General features: G+C 48.2%; 1 protein-coding gene across 1 annotated transcript in view; it reads right to left on the reverse strand.

Annotated features, from left to right (window-relative positions):
- The window catches only part of PFKFB3 (6-phosphofructo-2-kinase/fructose-2,6-biphosphatase 3), a 77,019-nt gene extending 62,509 nt beyond the window's left edge, over window positions 1-14,510 (reverse strand). Inside the window, exon 1 of the mRNA XM_019644542.1 lies at window positions 14,379-14,510. Within this exon, the coding sequence (XP_019500087.1) occupies window positions 14,379-14,394 (16 nt within the window). The 5' untranslated portion in view covers window positions 14,395-14,510. The remainder of the gene's footprint in view (window positions 1-14,378) is intronic.
- Between the last annotated feature and the right edge of the window lie 1,443 nt (window positions 14,511-15,953).

Genomic DNA, 15,953 nt, shown 5'->3' on the forward strand with positions numbered 1-15,953 from the left:
GTGTCTCAGCCAAGACCCTAGAAGGGTAGAGGGAAAATTATTTTTCCTGCTCTACAATATATTGAGTATATACATGGAATTGTACAATATACAACACCACAATGTTGACAGCCAATCTATATAGGGCTTGTGTGGGGTTTTTTTTGCCTTAAACATTTCTATTATTTAAAGAGTAATATTCGTTCATTGTGAAATGATTGGAAAATACGGAAAGAGCATAGAATATTCCTGGTTGTGTTTCCTTCCAGACTCTTCCTGTCTGTGCTGGTAATTTTTAAAGTCCCAAAAGATTTGGTTTTAGCCCTCACCTCTGTACTGAATTTACGATCTACTCAATGTCATTGCTCATGGGGAATTAGACATTAATCACAGGGAATTTTATTTTCCTAATAATACCGGGAGTAAAGGAGATTCAAGTAAAAAAAAATCCTGGAGAAAATATAAAAAGCAAATGGAAGATACAAATATGGAATGGGGGAAGAGAGAAAGAACTTTCTGGTATTGGACCAGAATAATAGCAGTATGAATTTGTGATTTTTAAAAAATCTGTTTCCTAGCTCTGTCCATTGAAAGGGCCCTAGAAACAATGATACCCCAATAGCAAGAAGCACACCAGAGCCCAGATCTTGGTTTCTGCCATTCTCCACTGAAAGTAACCAGGGCTCCTTGGGGAAGTGGCTGATCCCAACACTGAACCTGGAACATCTGGTTGTGTCTGAATATAGGGAAGAGCTCAAAAACCGATGTGGATGTGTCAAAAGGACATGGCAGCCTGCCTGAAAGGGCTCTCAGCCAAATTTGGGACAATTTGAGAACCAAAATGAATAACGTCAGGAATGGACTAGAACACATGCAATAGTAATTTTTAAAATCCCTGAATCCATACTGATACTATTACTACCATTAATAATAATGAAATTAAAACTATTTTAAAGGGGAGGTTGACAGGAAAGCTCTTTTTTTTACAAAACAATGCCAACTAATACTGTTGAAAGAACAACAGAAATAGTAAAATGCCATTTTTTCGCCACGTAATAATAAGTGTTCCAGTCATTATTATTGGTCACTGCATGCTAAAACCATTGCATAAAAGATTACTGGGAACAGAATATTTTTTTAAACCATTTTTATTTATAATTTTTTTTATTGTTAGTTTCAGGTGTACAGAACAATGCAACAGTTATCCTTTTCACCCTCACAAAGTAACAACCCCCTCCCCCCATCTACCATGGGAACAGAATATTTTATTCACGCTTTGTGAGTGATCCCAAAGGCCCCTCCACAAATAAGTTTTTATTTATAAAGGGGAAAAAGTTACTTTATAAATGACCCAAACAAATGACCAGTTATTTAACATCATGATTAACAGGACAAACTGACACCCTGGTTTGTTGACAGGTAATGGCAGTGAGAAGGACACACATCATCTGTGCAATTTTCCTACCAAAAATGTTTGACTTGAATCTAATAAGGAAACAATCAAGCAATTCCAAATTGAGAGACATTCTGGGGGGGGGGGGGGAAAGTGGCCTGGACCTTCAAAAAAATCAACATCATTAAAATGAGATTAAAACTAAATAAGGCTGGCAAACTCTTCTAGATAAAAGGAGACTAAAGAGCTATAACACCAAATGTGTGATACTTGATTGGATCCTAGATTTAAAAAGAAAAACATCTTTAAAAAAGACATTATTGAGACAACAGGAGAAATTCGATTATGGACTGGTAAGTAGATAACAGTATCCATATTAAAATTCCAACTAGGATGAGAATGGTATTGTGGTCATTTAAGAGAATGTTCTTTCTCTTGGGAGGAACAGGCTGTATCTAGGGATGTATTTAGGGATGAAGTGTCATGATGTCTGCAACTAATTCTCAAATGATTCAACAACATCAACAAAACCAGCTGAGAAAATAACCTGGTAAAAATGCAACAACTGGTGAATCTAGGTTATACAGATTGTCCACTATGCCATTCTTGTAACTTTTCTGAAGGCTTGATATTTTTGAAAGTAAAAAGAGACAGAAATGGAAAACTTCCCCAGGCAACAGTCCCTGTAGCCTTCACACGCTTTTACTTTCCTAACATACAGCTGATGCCCAGAGGACCAGAAAGCTGTAATTCTGAGTCATCAGACATACCTAACTCAAAGTTGGTCTGTTTATACAGATACACAAATAAAGTACATATGAAATTAAAGGGGCAAGTCTGAATCTTTATAAATTTCAGTATATATGTATTCCTTTCAAAAGCATATTGTTTAGTCAGGTGTTTTAATTCTATAAAACGTATTTTACTGTGCTAATGTTTTGGGATTTTTTAAAAGTCATCAATAATGTTGAATGTAGCTGTCTATCAGAGTATAGTTCATTCAGGCTGCCACATAGTGTCCCATTATTGACCACACCAAGAATTAATTCACTCTTCTGTCCGTGTGCATTTGGTTGTTTGTTTGTTTGTTTGTTTGTTTGTTTGTTTGTTTGTTTGTTTAGCTAGCTAGCTAGCTAGTTAGCTGAGCCATCCTGCCACCTGTTGGCAGCTCAGCTCTGGCCAGGCATCAAACCGCTGTTGCTCAGAGGTCACACTCTTGAGCGAGCTCTTAACCAACTGAGCCACTCGTCCGGCCCTGCATTTGGTAGTTTAAAAGACACTTTTTTAAAAGATGCTGTGAACATCACCTGCTCATGAGTTTCTCTCAGTGACACACCTCAGAATGACACACCTAGTGACAGAGTTATGTGAATTTCAACTTTACAGGATAATTCCAAACTGTTTCCAAGGCTCTAGTACCAATTTACATGCCACCACAACGTATCAGAGTCCCTTCTCCTCCACATTCTCGCCAACACTTAATGCTGTCAAACGTCTTCATTTCTGCCAACCAAATAGGGGTACGTCTTCATTTCTGCCAACCAAATAGGGGTAGAATTTTCTCCCACTGTGGTCTCCATCTGCACTTTCCTGGTCACTGAACAGGTTAAATTCCTTTACTTCCTTATCCTTACACACTGCCTGATTTTTGAAAGGTTTTACCAGCTGGTTATCCAGTTATTTCTAACAGAAGCCAGAGAAAAGAACTTAGCCACAGAGGAAAAAGGACTATCTCCTTGCTCTGTACAGTTGGTTCTCCTATAGAATGGATTATAATTTTACTGTTATGCTGTATATTACTTACTGCTATGCATTTCAAAAATGAATTTTTAAAAGTTTTATAAGGTTAAGAAATCCATTTCTTGTAAAGCAGTAGTGACTACATGACCTTTTGCTGCACTCAAATGGCTTTGAATGAAAAGCTTTCTATAATCCAGGGTTTGCACAAAACATGATTTCAGCTTAAAGTGGATTGCATTTTTTTGTTCTCCATTTATATCTGGGAAATGATGTAATGACAGAAACATGACTGATGGTAAAGTGGATAATAACTGACTCATTTTTATTATAAAGGGGTGACATTCGAGTTTTAGATTTTTCACACAGAAACCAGGCAAGCTGCAGATTCAGTTTCCTCTACTGTTATTATGAGTCAGTAAGTTGATGATAAAATAATTCTTGTTTTGTTTTTCTAACAAGTGGGTGGACAGAACTGCTTTGACACATAGCTTCCATAGTTTTAAGTCTGTAGCCCAGGGCCACAAAATGAAGTTGGGCTCTTTTTGTTGTTCAAACATTAATGAGGTTTTCAATTTCTCCAAAATGAGGCCATCTAGCTGTAATCAAGCCCGTGGCACAGGGGTTGGCTGGAGTAGACAGGGTGACCAACCATCCTGGTTTGCCTGGGACTGAGAAAGTTGCTGGGTCTCATGACTTTTCATGCTAAGATGGGGAACTCCCCCGGCAAACCAGGTCGAGTTGGTCGCCCTGGTTGGAGGCTAACTTGGTCAGCTGGGGGCTGGGCTGAATTTGTTCAGGAAGCCTTCCTGGACTGAGGTTTTCCCTTCCCCCACAATCAAGCCCTTCACAGTTTAAGGAAACTGCGGAACAGACAGAAATTTAACTGGTCGCTGGGTACTACTGACGGGGAAACATTGGCAGTGTGGAAGACCTACCTAATGCTTCCCTACCAGCTTGGGAAATACCTGTGCTCAGTGTCTGTACATAAACTTCATCAAACTTTACGAATCCCTTAGGCGTGGCAATCATCATCAACCCTGGTTTTGAAAGCCAGTTTCTTCTTAAGAGAAGCGTCTGTCAGGCAGTTGGCTCAGAGCATAATGCATCTTTCTAGATGGCTGCTTCCTTAGTCCCAATCCTTTTGAACCACGGACAGAAACTACCTCAGGGAAGCCTGCTGCTACTCTTGTGGTTAAGTCACTCAGCACGGCTGCAGAGCTGAACCAAACTCCTGGCAACCTCCATGTGGGCTGGTGGTACAGCTCTGAAGACACACTGGGTGCTCTCGGCACATCTCTCCATGTCAGCTAGAAGGCAGTTAGGAGTCATCCACGACGCATTCTTCCTCTTACCCCACATCCAGTCCATTGAGAGTCCTGCTGTCCCTAGCTCCCAAATCTAATCAGAATCCAACCACTTACAACCACTTGCCCTCCACCGCCCTGACCTAAGCAAGAATCGCCACTCCCCAACAGACCTGGTCTCCCTGCTTCACCTTTGTCACCCTAAAAGCATTCTCAGGAAGGCAGCACATGCTGCGGATGGGGGTTATGGTATACAGTTAACTCATGCCGCGCCTCCGGTAAAGCCCACCGAGGGCTTCCCCTCCCACTCTGAGTAAGAAGCCAAGGCCTTACGATAGTCTTGATCTCCATGACCCTCTGCAGGCCTTTCTGAGACTTGCCCCACACTCACTCCGCTCCAGTCTCCCTGGCCCCCAGGGTCCTCCAACACAGAGGTCACAGCCTCTGCACCTACACTGCCCCCTGCTGGAGCGCTTGCCTAAGATGTCACACAGCCCACACCTCACTCCCTTCTGTCCATTATCTCTCAGTGACCATCCCATTTCAAACAGCCCCACCCCACCCCCATTCTGTCTCCTCTTTCCTGCTTGATTTTTCTCGGCAGCACTGTACCCATTGGACACACTCTGTTTATTGCCTGTCTGCTCCCATTAGAATGTAAGCCCCACGAAGACAGGTGTGTCTGTCTGTTTTGTTCCAGGCTGCATCCTCAGCATTTCACCCACACCTGGTCCACTAGGTGTTGAACAGCTGTGTGTCACGTGATTGAAGGGCTTATGAAAGCGACTGAAGTACAACACAGGCTAGGGTAGGTACCAGCAGACAGATGCAGACAGCTGGCTTCCAATTATGTTTCTTGCCTTTTCTACCAAATTTCCTCACCTACTGAGTCTATAACCCTCCCTTTCTTTGTGTTCCCATAATGTTTATTTTGTGAATGTCTCCAGAGGAATATGGTGCTTGCAGATGGCTCGTTGTTGCGAGGCCTCCACCTTTTGTCCAGATTCACTGCTTCCTCCCATGGCTGCCTGGCTCAGCACACCCCCACAGCAGTGCCTGCCAGCAGAAGCCCGAATGAAGCAGGAGCACCCATATCTTGCTGGAGACCCAAAATCATACCCAGAACCCTAGCTGCAAAGGAGCCTGGGACATGCAGCTAACAGCTTCCCAGGCTGCAGTACAAGCTATTGCACTAGAATAGCATTTTCAGGGTTGTGGGTGACTCCCCATTAGTGGCCTGGAAATCAATTGATTGGAACCAGATCAGAATTTTAATGAAATGGAATAGATTAGAAAATATCAGAGCATACTGTATATTCTAAGGATAAGTACTTTTTCATGAAAATTTCTGTCCAGTCCTTAACCCAGGACTATTATATCAGAATTTTCTGGCACATCAGACTTTTTTTAAAAGTTCCCCCAGTTAACCCAAATGTGTGGCCAGGAATAGGAGCCACAGGGGTCTGGTTTTGTTCTTTTGTTCTTAGAGTCCTTCTGTACCAGTTGTTCCACCTCAACAGTCACATGGCCACAGTGCTAAAGGCCAGACTTTCCCTAGTCTGTCTGCATCAAAATGCATCTTTGTCAGGGCCAGGACCTTTCTCTTTCTTTCTCTCTTCCTGCTTTGAAGCCCACACTTCCTTGGGGGCACCTCTCTAAGCTCCTGCTCACCACCCAACTGACTGATGAAACCTTACTCTTCCTGTGACTGGACTGGCCCATGTCCCCAAGCTTCCTGGATGAGTTCAGCGGCCTCAGGGAGGGCTTCCTGAGTCTGATCGCTGGGGTTCAGTATGTCAAGCAGACAGGCAAAATACCAAAGCAGTTCGAGCCTAAGAAAGAACACAGCTGGTTCCTCAAAAGCACCAGCACTGCTCAGCACCTTGCAAGTCAAGGGAGGAACGCCAGGGCAAGGGGCCGCGCCTCTGGATAGCCTGCCTCTGGATAGCCTGCTTGTTTTTCATCGCTGCTGATGACATGGGGAGGAGGGAGGCTCTCTTCCTGACAGTTAACGCCAGGCAGGGGAAGTGCGCTTGCTGAATTGTCATCTCAGATGCCTTCCGGAGCAACATCTGGAGGGGCTGCTTGTGGACAGGGCAGGACAGCCACAAACCCGTTCACTCTTCAGATGTCCCCAGCCTGGCCCCTGACCAGGGCTTCAGCCATATCTGGGGCCAGGCGCCCCTTACTTAGTCCCTGGACACAAGATGCAGCCAGGAGCCATAGGCGCTGTCAAGAAAGGGGGGCCACTCCTCCCTCAGTCCCCTCTGACTATTGTCCCCTCCAGCTGGCCTAATCACCAGGAGTAAATATAGAACTATTCCTTTGCCGGTCACGAAATGATGAACAATTTTTGTACCTTTATGGTTTTCTGCATTTTCCAAATTGCTTACCATTGAACATATTATGGAAAACACCAGGGCTTCCGATATGTAAAATAAATTAATTAAATCTCTTCCCTTGACCCGCTGTGAAAGTGCACAACACAGTCACTCTTTCCTGAGCTTCTGCACGGGAGAACCTGCTGCCAATGATTACTTTAAACTCTGGGTAAACTAACAGAGCTCTCAGCCCTAGAGCTACCTGAGGAACCGCAGACATGATTATGACGGCCTGACATCAGAGACAGAGTTCCAGACTGGCCTAATAGGACAGAAAGGTAATGTGCCCGTCCTCGGACGGTGCGCTCCAACACTGACTTCCTTTTGGCACACATTTCAGTCCTGAAGTCAAAGCCGCAGGAGCACAAAGACCAGAGAAGGCAGGGCCATGACTTCTTCATTTGCCACTTGTCTGAAACTGTAGCCTTTCACCTGGAGATGCTGGGACAGGCAGCAGGCCAGGGTGCTCAGCACAAGGCACAGAGGGGATCCCGTCTGCGTCCGGCAGCCAGCTTAGCCTACAAACTGGGGAGACTCCGTGTGTTGCAATAAGCATCCAAGCGACCAGAAGGCATCCATCTCTGAGTCAGAGCTGGAGGAAATCTCAATTCAGACCCTTCTTTTACAGATGGGTGAACTGAAGCCAAGTGCTCTTAAGTGACTTAACCTGAGATCACTTAGCCTGGTACTGACACAGGTGGACTTGTCACTACCTGGTCTCCGAGCTCCCAGGCCAATGTTTTCTACACATTCCATTCCTAACAAGGGGCATGTCCTGACACTCCTCAGATGCTTCACCCAGCTGTCTATGACACCACTTCTACTGCCTGTGGGTACGTGCCAGGGCTGCTCTCAGAGCTGTCCCAACAAAGGATTAATAAACACTTAGAAACTAAATGGTCTGTAAACATGGCCACAGTCCTGCAGAATGAGTGAGCAGTCTCCCGTGACGTCACCTGGGAGCCACCGTACTGGGGGGCCGGCAGGTGTTATAGAAGATCTGGGCTCTTACATCAGATCACAACTCCTACAGAACAGCAGGCAGGGGTGAGGGCTGGGGGCACTCGGAGTCCCCTTCCCCTCCTGCCCCCGGCCCCACCGCCTCTGCCCCTCCCACTGCCCTTTTGTGACCTCTTTCCCCCTTGTTCATTTTATCCAGCTTTTATCATAAATACAACAATTGGGAAGGACAGGGAGGACTGGCCTTCTTTACACCCCGAGGTGCTGTTTCCATGCCTCCTGGGGATCAGCTGCAGATAAGGAGGAAAGAGAAAGGCCAGGTGTGGGGCAGAGCTCCAGACCCAGGCCCTGCCCCTCAGGGAAGTCTCACTGGCCTGGGAAGCTAAAGGAGAGGCTCAGAATTCACTGCAGAGGATACAGGACAGTGATGGGTGACTGAATAGCAGAGATCTACAATTCCTGAGCACTTCTGAGTAACTGGTATTTTTGGCTCTCTGCAAGTAGAAAGCTGCCTGCATGAGACCCCCCCCCCCAGGTCTGAATTAACCAACTTGCAGACTATACTTACCCACCCACAGTTGCTATTGCTATTGTTGTTGTTTAGAACTTAATATTTCCCCAAAAGTACCAAAATGGTGACCATAGTAAACAATGAATAATGTGTCTGCCTCGCTTCCATTCATAGCTTGATACTGTCTTCATTTTAAATGTACATGTGGGGAGAAGACCATAATCTTTCAGCGATTAGGGTTTTTTGATGTCTTGGTTTGGCTCTGCAACTACCCATTCCAGAGGAAATTGGAGTTTTTTGACAAGTTAATCAAGCACAAGAATTTGTGGAGCACTTGCTACCACTGGGCCCTATAGAAGGATAGACATAGACGCTCCTCCAAAGAGCAGACAAATGAACGTCCAGGAAGCATTGTAAGGACAAGTTCGAAGCTCTGGGTATGGGACAGGATATACCTGCAAAGCCCCATCTGCATAAAGTAGATTTAAAAGGAGGCAGAGAAGACTTGAACTTGAGCAAGGCCTAAGGAACGACTGGAAACATGCACGTGTACGAGCGCAGGCACAGGTGAATGCATGCGTAAATGGAGCGAGAAGGGTGGGAGGCACTTGGGAAGGTGCTGCCAGGTCCCAGGAGAGGAGAGGATGTAGGAGGGAATCAACAGGTGCAAGAACACAGGGGAGCCCCAGGCTGGCTGCTATGGGACGCCGAGGAACACACCTGACCAGAGCAGAGCATGGGAAACGGTTAGAAGGGCGCAGCTCAGTGACAAAAGGCCTGCAAAGACACTGTCAGCTGACAACTTAACTAGATAAACCACAGAGGGCAACCTGGAGACAGAAGGCCCCCGACTGGAAGCTGAGCTGGCTCGGCCTGGTTAGCTGGTGCTCCCCAAAGCCAATGTCACTCAGCTCCCTTCCTCGGAGAGCGTGCTGCAGTCCCGTCAGGAAGAGCTCTGAAATGGCCCGGGAGCCCTATTCTCCAGGAAATTGGTAGTCCCCAAGGGAGAAGAGAGCACCCCAGAATACAGCCCATCGATGCAGACACCCAGAGAGGAGGGCAGTACCAGCATGGCCTAGGAGCTCGGGAAAGGAAGGAAAGAACCAAGGACCAGCCCAGCTCTTTCTGGAGAGTGTCTTTTCAGAATCGGCTCTTTGCACTCCCACTGGGGAGAGAAAGGAAGGAGAGGTTCTGGATTTGGGGTCCCCAAATGCCATTGAGTTCCCGTGGCAAGCAGCTGACCTGCAGGAATTCCAAAGTTGTTGCTTCCCCCGCAATGGCATAACTTGTTTTTCCCTATGTTCCCTGGGCAGCCCTGGAACCTCGTGCCCAGCAGGGCACTGATCAGCTCACCATGCAGCTGTGGCCTGACATCTGGCTGGCCTATCATCTCCACCACACCTGACAGTGGTTATGTGCTCAGCACCTGACAGTGCCCTGGGGCCACCTCAAAAGAGACAGAAGACCAGCTGTTTCCTTGTGCAGGCCCATCTGGGTCCATCTGCCTTCGACTCTCAAAGACTGACGCGTGTCAGGCATCTGAGTCTGTCTCTCTACTTGGCTCTAATGTGAAAGAAGTTGCTGGTTCGTAATGAGAAACATCATACTATACAGTTTCTGCCTGATACACAGCACATCGTATCATACATCATGTTATATCATATCCTATCATTTCCTGTGCTGGAAAGGCACAATACAGATGTCCAAGTCCCAGCTGGTTAGCACACGACTTGATGAGGGAACTCGGACAAGTCACACAACCTCTCTAAGCCTCACTTCCTTTATTTTTGCAGAAATAATAACACGAGGCCCCTCAGGGAGTAGTTGTGAGGATAAAAGAGCACATGTAAGGCACTTAGCACAGCACCTAGGACTTGGAAGGTGCTAAATGTTACTTTGGTATCTTATGGTTATTTACTATTAGAACCTCTACCCACTAGTCCCTTTGTCCCTTCTGAAAGTGCAGATATGCAAGAATTCTTGGGGCATGGCTGTCTGAAGACATGTTTATAGGTTCTCAATCTAAAAGGGACATTAAGAATTTAGTCAAGGCCGGCCGAGTGGCGTGTTGGTTAAGAGCTGGCTTGGGACACCAGCTCTGTGCAGCAGGGCCCCGGTTCGGATCCCACATGAGGGCCAGTGATACTGTTCTCTACAGCTAAGATGGTGAACAACAGCTTAACCCAGAGCTGGGCTGCTGTGAGTCGCCGGCAACAGCGTAGGCTGCAGCCCCTGCTGCAGTGGGCTGCCGTGAGCTACTGTGTGTGGCCAGCAGCCAGCGTGAGCGGCCAGCAGCTGGTGTGAGCTGCCAAGAGCCACTGTGAGTGGCCGTCCAGAGGCTGGTGACCGATCTGCCTCACCCGGGAAGAGCGCAATGATAATACCAACATGGGCCAGTGAGGCAACGTCCTCCACAACTAGACAGACAAACCAAAGAACAGCAACTTGTCTGCTCCCCTTCCCCGATTCCCCAACACTGTTCCCCTCTTCCAATTCCCCAATAAAATCTTTAAAAAAAAAAAAGAATTTAGTCAAGACCCCAGTTCCCAAGCAGAGCCACACCCACATCACCTGAAAAACCACCCATCTACCCAATTTTTAAAGCTCTCCTCTCTTAGAGGAAGAACTACTCAGCCTCCCTTCCTAGCTGGTTTCCAGCTTTAATCACTCCGTTCATGACCTTCATCCCAGGGTCTAGCTTTTCCTGCCCCCTTGTGTTCTCACGAATTTCCTTCATGTTTCACACAAAGACATTTCCTTCTCTTTACTCAAACCAATCTCAAAACCTACTTCTTCTAGCAGCTCGACCAAGGACCCAACTCTGTTCCCCCCACTGCAGCCACCATCACCCTGGAACCGGCCAAGAAGAGACGTGAGCGTGAACAGTCTCACATTTCAATCCCGCCTGCCAGCGGGGAAGGTCATTGCCAACTGCTGCCCTGGCCAGTCTCAGCCACCACCATTCATTCCATTCATGCTGCGTGGTTTCTGCCTGACATTATCATAGCACTGTGGACCATGATGGAGAGGCAGCAAGGTCTAATGACGGGGCAGGAATTGCCAAGTCTATCTTATTAGCCCAGCACCTTATGTGTGCCTGGTGCATAGCAAGCCACTTAATCTAGAAAATGAACTTGGCCCCTCAACCCTTTTAAGCCTGGAGTAGTAATGCCCAGGGTTCTGCACTATCTCTTGTGGGTTTCCTATACCCTGCCCAAACCTTTGTAATAATCCCTTTGTTAAACTCCTCGCAATTTGCCCTATATGAGGGTGCCAAGTATTTCTTCCCAGGCCCCTGACTGAGCTGCTCCCAAAGTCTTACTTGTCAAGATACAGAAAGACAGCATGGGAAGGGAATTAACGGTCAATTAACCTTCTAGAAGGTTAGCTAGGAGTCCTCCATCTGGCTCCTCTTTGTTTTGGGGGCAGAAGAGCAAAGTTTTCACTTCCTATTTTTTAATGACTTTTTTGAACAGTTAATATATTCAAATAGTTTATAATTCAAAAAAGTCTAAAATCATACATGCACTGAAGTCTCCAGCATCTGACAGTTGCAGGAATGGGGTACTGCATGCCCCCCTCTCACAGGCAGGACTTTTCACCTCCAGGCAGCTCCAGATGACATCTCGCCATGATATTGAACAAACCCTGTCTCCCTGTAATCTCCACTTGTGCTTACTTCTAAATAGGAGATCACAACTCAGTGCGGTGGCGAACTTCTGCCTTGGATTTTCTGAAGCCCTCCAGGGTCCCCACCCTGGCTTACACCAATGTTTCTGGAAAATCCAACGACTGTTTCTCATACCCTGGGACCTTCAGGAATCAGCATGTCACATGGAGGGATAGAACTGTCCTCTTCACAAAGCCAAGTTCTCTTCAGGTTAAAATAACAAACAACAGGAGGGGCCAGGTGGCTCAGTTGGTTAGAGCAAGAGGTCTGAGCAACAGGGCTACTGGGTCGATTCCCACATGGGCCAGTGAGCTGCACCCTCCGCAACTAGATTGAAGACACCAACTTGAGCTGAGCTGCAGCTGAGCTGCCGGTGGGCGGGCGGATGGCTCAGTTGGTTAGAGTGTGTGCTCTTAACAACAAGGCTGCCGGTTGGACTCCTGCATGGGATGGTGGGCTGCGCCACCCCCTCAGTTAGTTGAGCAACTAGTTGAAAAGGGCAACTGGACTTGGAGCTGAGCTGTGCCCTCCACAACAAAGATTGAAGGACAACAAATTGACTTGAAGTTGATGGGTCCTGGGAAAACCATGCTGTTCCCCAATAAAGTTAAAATTAAAAAACAAAAACAAAAACAAAACAACAACAACAACAAAGCTTAAACAGTTGGCAGTGTGCAAATGCTTTGTCCTGTGCAATGTAATAATGTGCTAAAATACGCTGTCATAAAGTGAAATCTTCATATGAAAAAATCATTTAGCCACCAGGTTGTTTAATCCTGGCTGCATAAGGCTCCCCTGAGGGCTGTGACAAGTAAACAGACAGCTTTGCCTTTGAGGAGTTTGCCACCAGAGACCACAAGGACACAGTCGGCAGGGGAAGTGATCAACTCAGCATAGAAATCACCATTCATACTGTAGTTAAATGAGGTCAGGTAGGGGCTCTGAGAACCTCCAGAGATAAAGTGGCCATGTTATATATGGAATAGAGGAGACATTGAGGACAGTGACCATGGGACTAAACGTCATTAGCTGACTGAGGACCTAACAGAACTCATTGTTCCCTTTTCCTTGCTGTCTCCTTCCACCATCCCCTTCACAGCCAGGAGCTCTCATGGCATCTTAGCAACCTCTGTGTAAGGGACAAAGGCCAATAGGGTGTCATAGGCAATCAGCAGCATTAACCTGACAATTAATCTGAATTATAAGAGAAGTGAAGAGAGGGCAAAAAAGGTGGGGTGGAGGGAGCCGGGAGAAAGCTCACAGCACTGTCCCAGGTCCCAGGTCCCCCAGAGTCAAGGCTTCTTCTTAATGAGTTCTCAGTCAGTTGTACACAGGTGGGGGTGGGGAAGCCTTGGGTTTTGAGTGACAACGGGTCACCAGAGCCCAAACCTCTCTCAACACAAATAGAAAAAGCAGAGGAGTCTGGTAGCTCTCATAGGAAAGTAAATTTGAGTCTCCCTCCCTCTCCTATACTTTCACCTGAGGGCCCTCACCCAGTTATAGCGCTTTGGGAGCAGCAGGGCCTCCAACACGCTGCCCATAAAATGGAGCCAAGTACACCGGGGACCCCTTTCCAGGCAGGTGACCACAGGAGCATCTGGGACTTTCTGACACGCCCTGCACACCCAGCACCCTGTGCACAGGAGAAAGCGCCAGTGAAATGCCTAAATGCAAGAAGGCATCATCACCTAGGGAGAGCCGGCAGGTGGGCTAGGTGGGGCGCTGAATGCAGGGTGCCAGGTACACGGAGGAGGGCCTTGCGGGGGGTGGGAGGAGTGGGCGGGGGGCACCATCCTAATCCAGGCCGATCTCACCTGTTTGCTTTCCTGTGCACTGTCTCACCAGTCCCCACACAGCCGGCCCTATTCTGGCGCCCATTTTGCCAATGAAGAAACTGAGGCTCCAGATGGTTCAGTGACTTCTTCCCAAGGGTTGAAGGAGGGAAAGGGCAGGGACGGGACTCGCCATCAGGCTTGCCTTCCATAGCAGCGTGCCTCGAGCCCTGCAGTCCCCCTCCCACACTCCGCCTGCAATAGGCGTGCGCAGCCGGGCTCCGGCGCTGCAAAGCTCCCGCCACCGCAGAACCCCAGATGGCCCGACCGCCGGTGGACCCCTATTCCACCTGCACCTCGGAATCTGAACGCAGCGCGACTGGGCGGATGGGGGGGGGGCGCTCAAAGTGCTGAGACTCGCGCCCCGCGCGCTGCGCATCCGCTCCCGCACAAGGTGTCAGCCGGCGGGTGACCTGAGGGGAGAGGCAGGGCCTGAGGGGAACCCGGAACCGGGGGCGGGGGTAGTTCGGGTCCCAGAGGGGCAGTGCTGGCCCTGAGGGGACAACGCGGCGCAGGGTCTCAGCACGGCGCGGCGCGGACTCCGCACCTGGCCGGCGCAGGTCTCCGGGCTGCGCACCCAGTTGGTTCCGAACGGGGACCCCGCCTACCTTTCCTGAAGGGCATCGCGGAGGGGCGCTCCCTGCAGAGCTGACCCGGGACACTGAGACCTGACGATGTCCAAGTGCCAGCTTCGCGACTCGGGGGTGTCTGAGAGCGCCAGGCGCAGGGCGAGGGAGGGGGAAAGGGACAAATTTGGGCAAAACCCGTGCGCGTCACCCACGGAGGGAGGGACCAGGCGAGGCGGGAAGCGCGGCGGCGGGGCGGGCCCTCGCGGAAACCGCTTAACCCCTGCGCCCTCCCCCGCCCGGAGCTGAGAGCTGCCCCTCCTCACGCCACTGAACGCCAAGCAGGCTCCGCCCCGTCAGGAAGAAAAGAACTCCCTGGTCAACTCCTTTGGGCGTTTCGGGGACATCATCCTAGAATGATTGGGGGAACTTTATCCCATTTTTATCTTTATGTCCTCAGGCGCATAGGGTAGGCACAAGGGACTGATCAAATGGCTGGTTGGCTTGAATTGAGATTATATCAGGGCTGGAGGGAGTCGCCCCCCAAAAGTACAGCTCTGACAGCAACCCTGGCCGCTCTCACCCAAACCTTTCCTACTCCCTCTGCTTCTGCCCAGCTTTCTTTTTCTCGCTAGCACTCATCACCTCTGACTAACTTTCTATTTCTCTCTTTTGTTCCTGCTGTTTCCCTGGAACTTCGAACAGTATCTCACACACATGTTAATAATGAAATAATAATAATAATAATAATGACTTAAGGAACTGTAACCCAGAGTAATGGGATAGGGAGGTCGTCCCTCACATTGCTACTTATTTTGTCACGGCCACCACCTGAGAAAACGCATTATTATTTGGTGGGCTCAAATGTCTCAAAGACAGGTCACCTTTCCAGTCCGGTAAGAGTTAATCCTTGTGAAAAGTGCTGTTTTATATTGCAACTTGAAGAAGGATCTTAGGGACAATCTTATGATCTAATATTTAAAGCACCCACGCAAATAGCAATTGGCTCACTTTCAATGTAGTGAAAAAAGTCATCCAGGTGAGCTGAAAAGTCGGCGTCAATGAGTTATTTTTTAAAATCATTTCTTATTCAGAATGAGCCTACTGTCTTTTATGGGTAAATAGCTCACAGTCCTGCCCCACTTTCAAAGGGAGAAGATGCTTGGGAGAAGGAAGTAATTGTTGGGTCAGATAGCCTGTCGTTTGGCTTGGGAACACAGCCCCTGTAGAGCCTTCCGGAAAGATGCTGTCACACGACCCTGGCTGGAGACCATGATGGTGAGTGATCAGGCTTCAGATCCTCTGCCAGGGTCCTCGTGAGTGTGGGTGTCAGTCTGTGTGAGAGGAGCAGGAAGTAAGGGACATGGGGGAGTCCCAGATCATAGGAGAGATGGTCCCCGCCCTCTGCCCTTTCCCCTGCCATAACCATAACGCCAGGTGGACATGCACTTTACTCCACGGACCTAATGGCCATGGAAGATAGATTTTATTTATCTAAGGCCACAGGAAATGCTCAAGGCTGCACATCTCACTTTCCCAGCTGGCAGTGTAGTGAAGCCAGAGGACATGGCCTTTGAGGTGAGTGGGCCTTTCTTCCTTCTAGTTGGCACCTTTGCT

This window comes from Hipposideros armiger, unplaced genomic scaffold (genome assembly GCF_001890085.2).
Source record: "Hipposideros armiger isolate ML-2016 unplaced genomic scaffold, ASM189008v1 scaffold_88, whole genome shotgun sequence".
In the NCBI taxonomy this organism is placed as follows: Eukaryota; Metazoa; Chordata; class Mammalia; order Chiroptera; family Hipposideridae; genus Hipposideros; species Hipposideros armiger.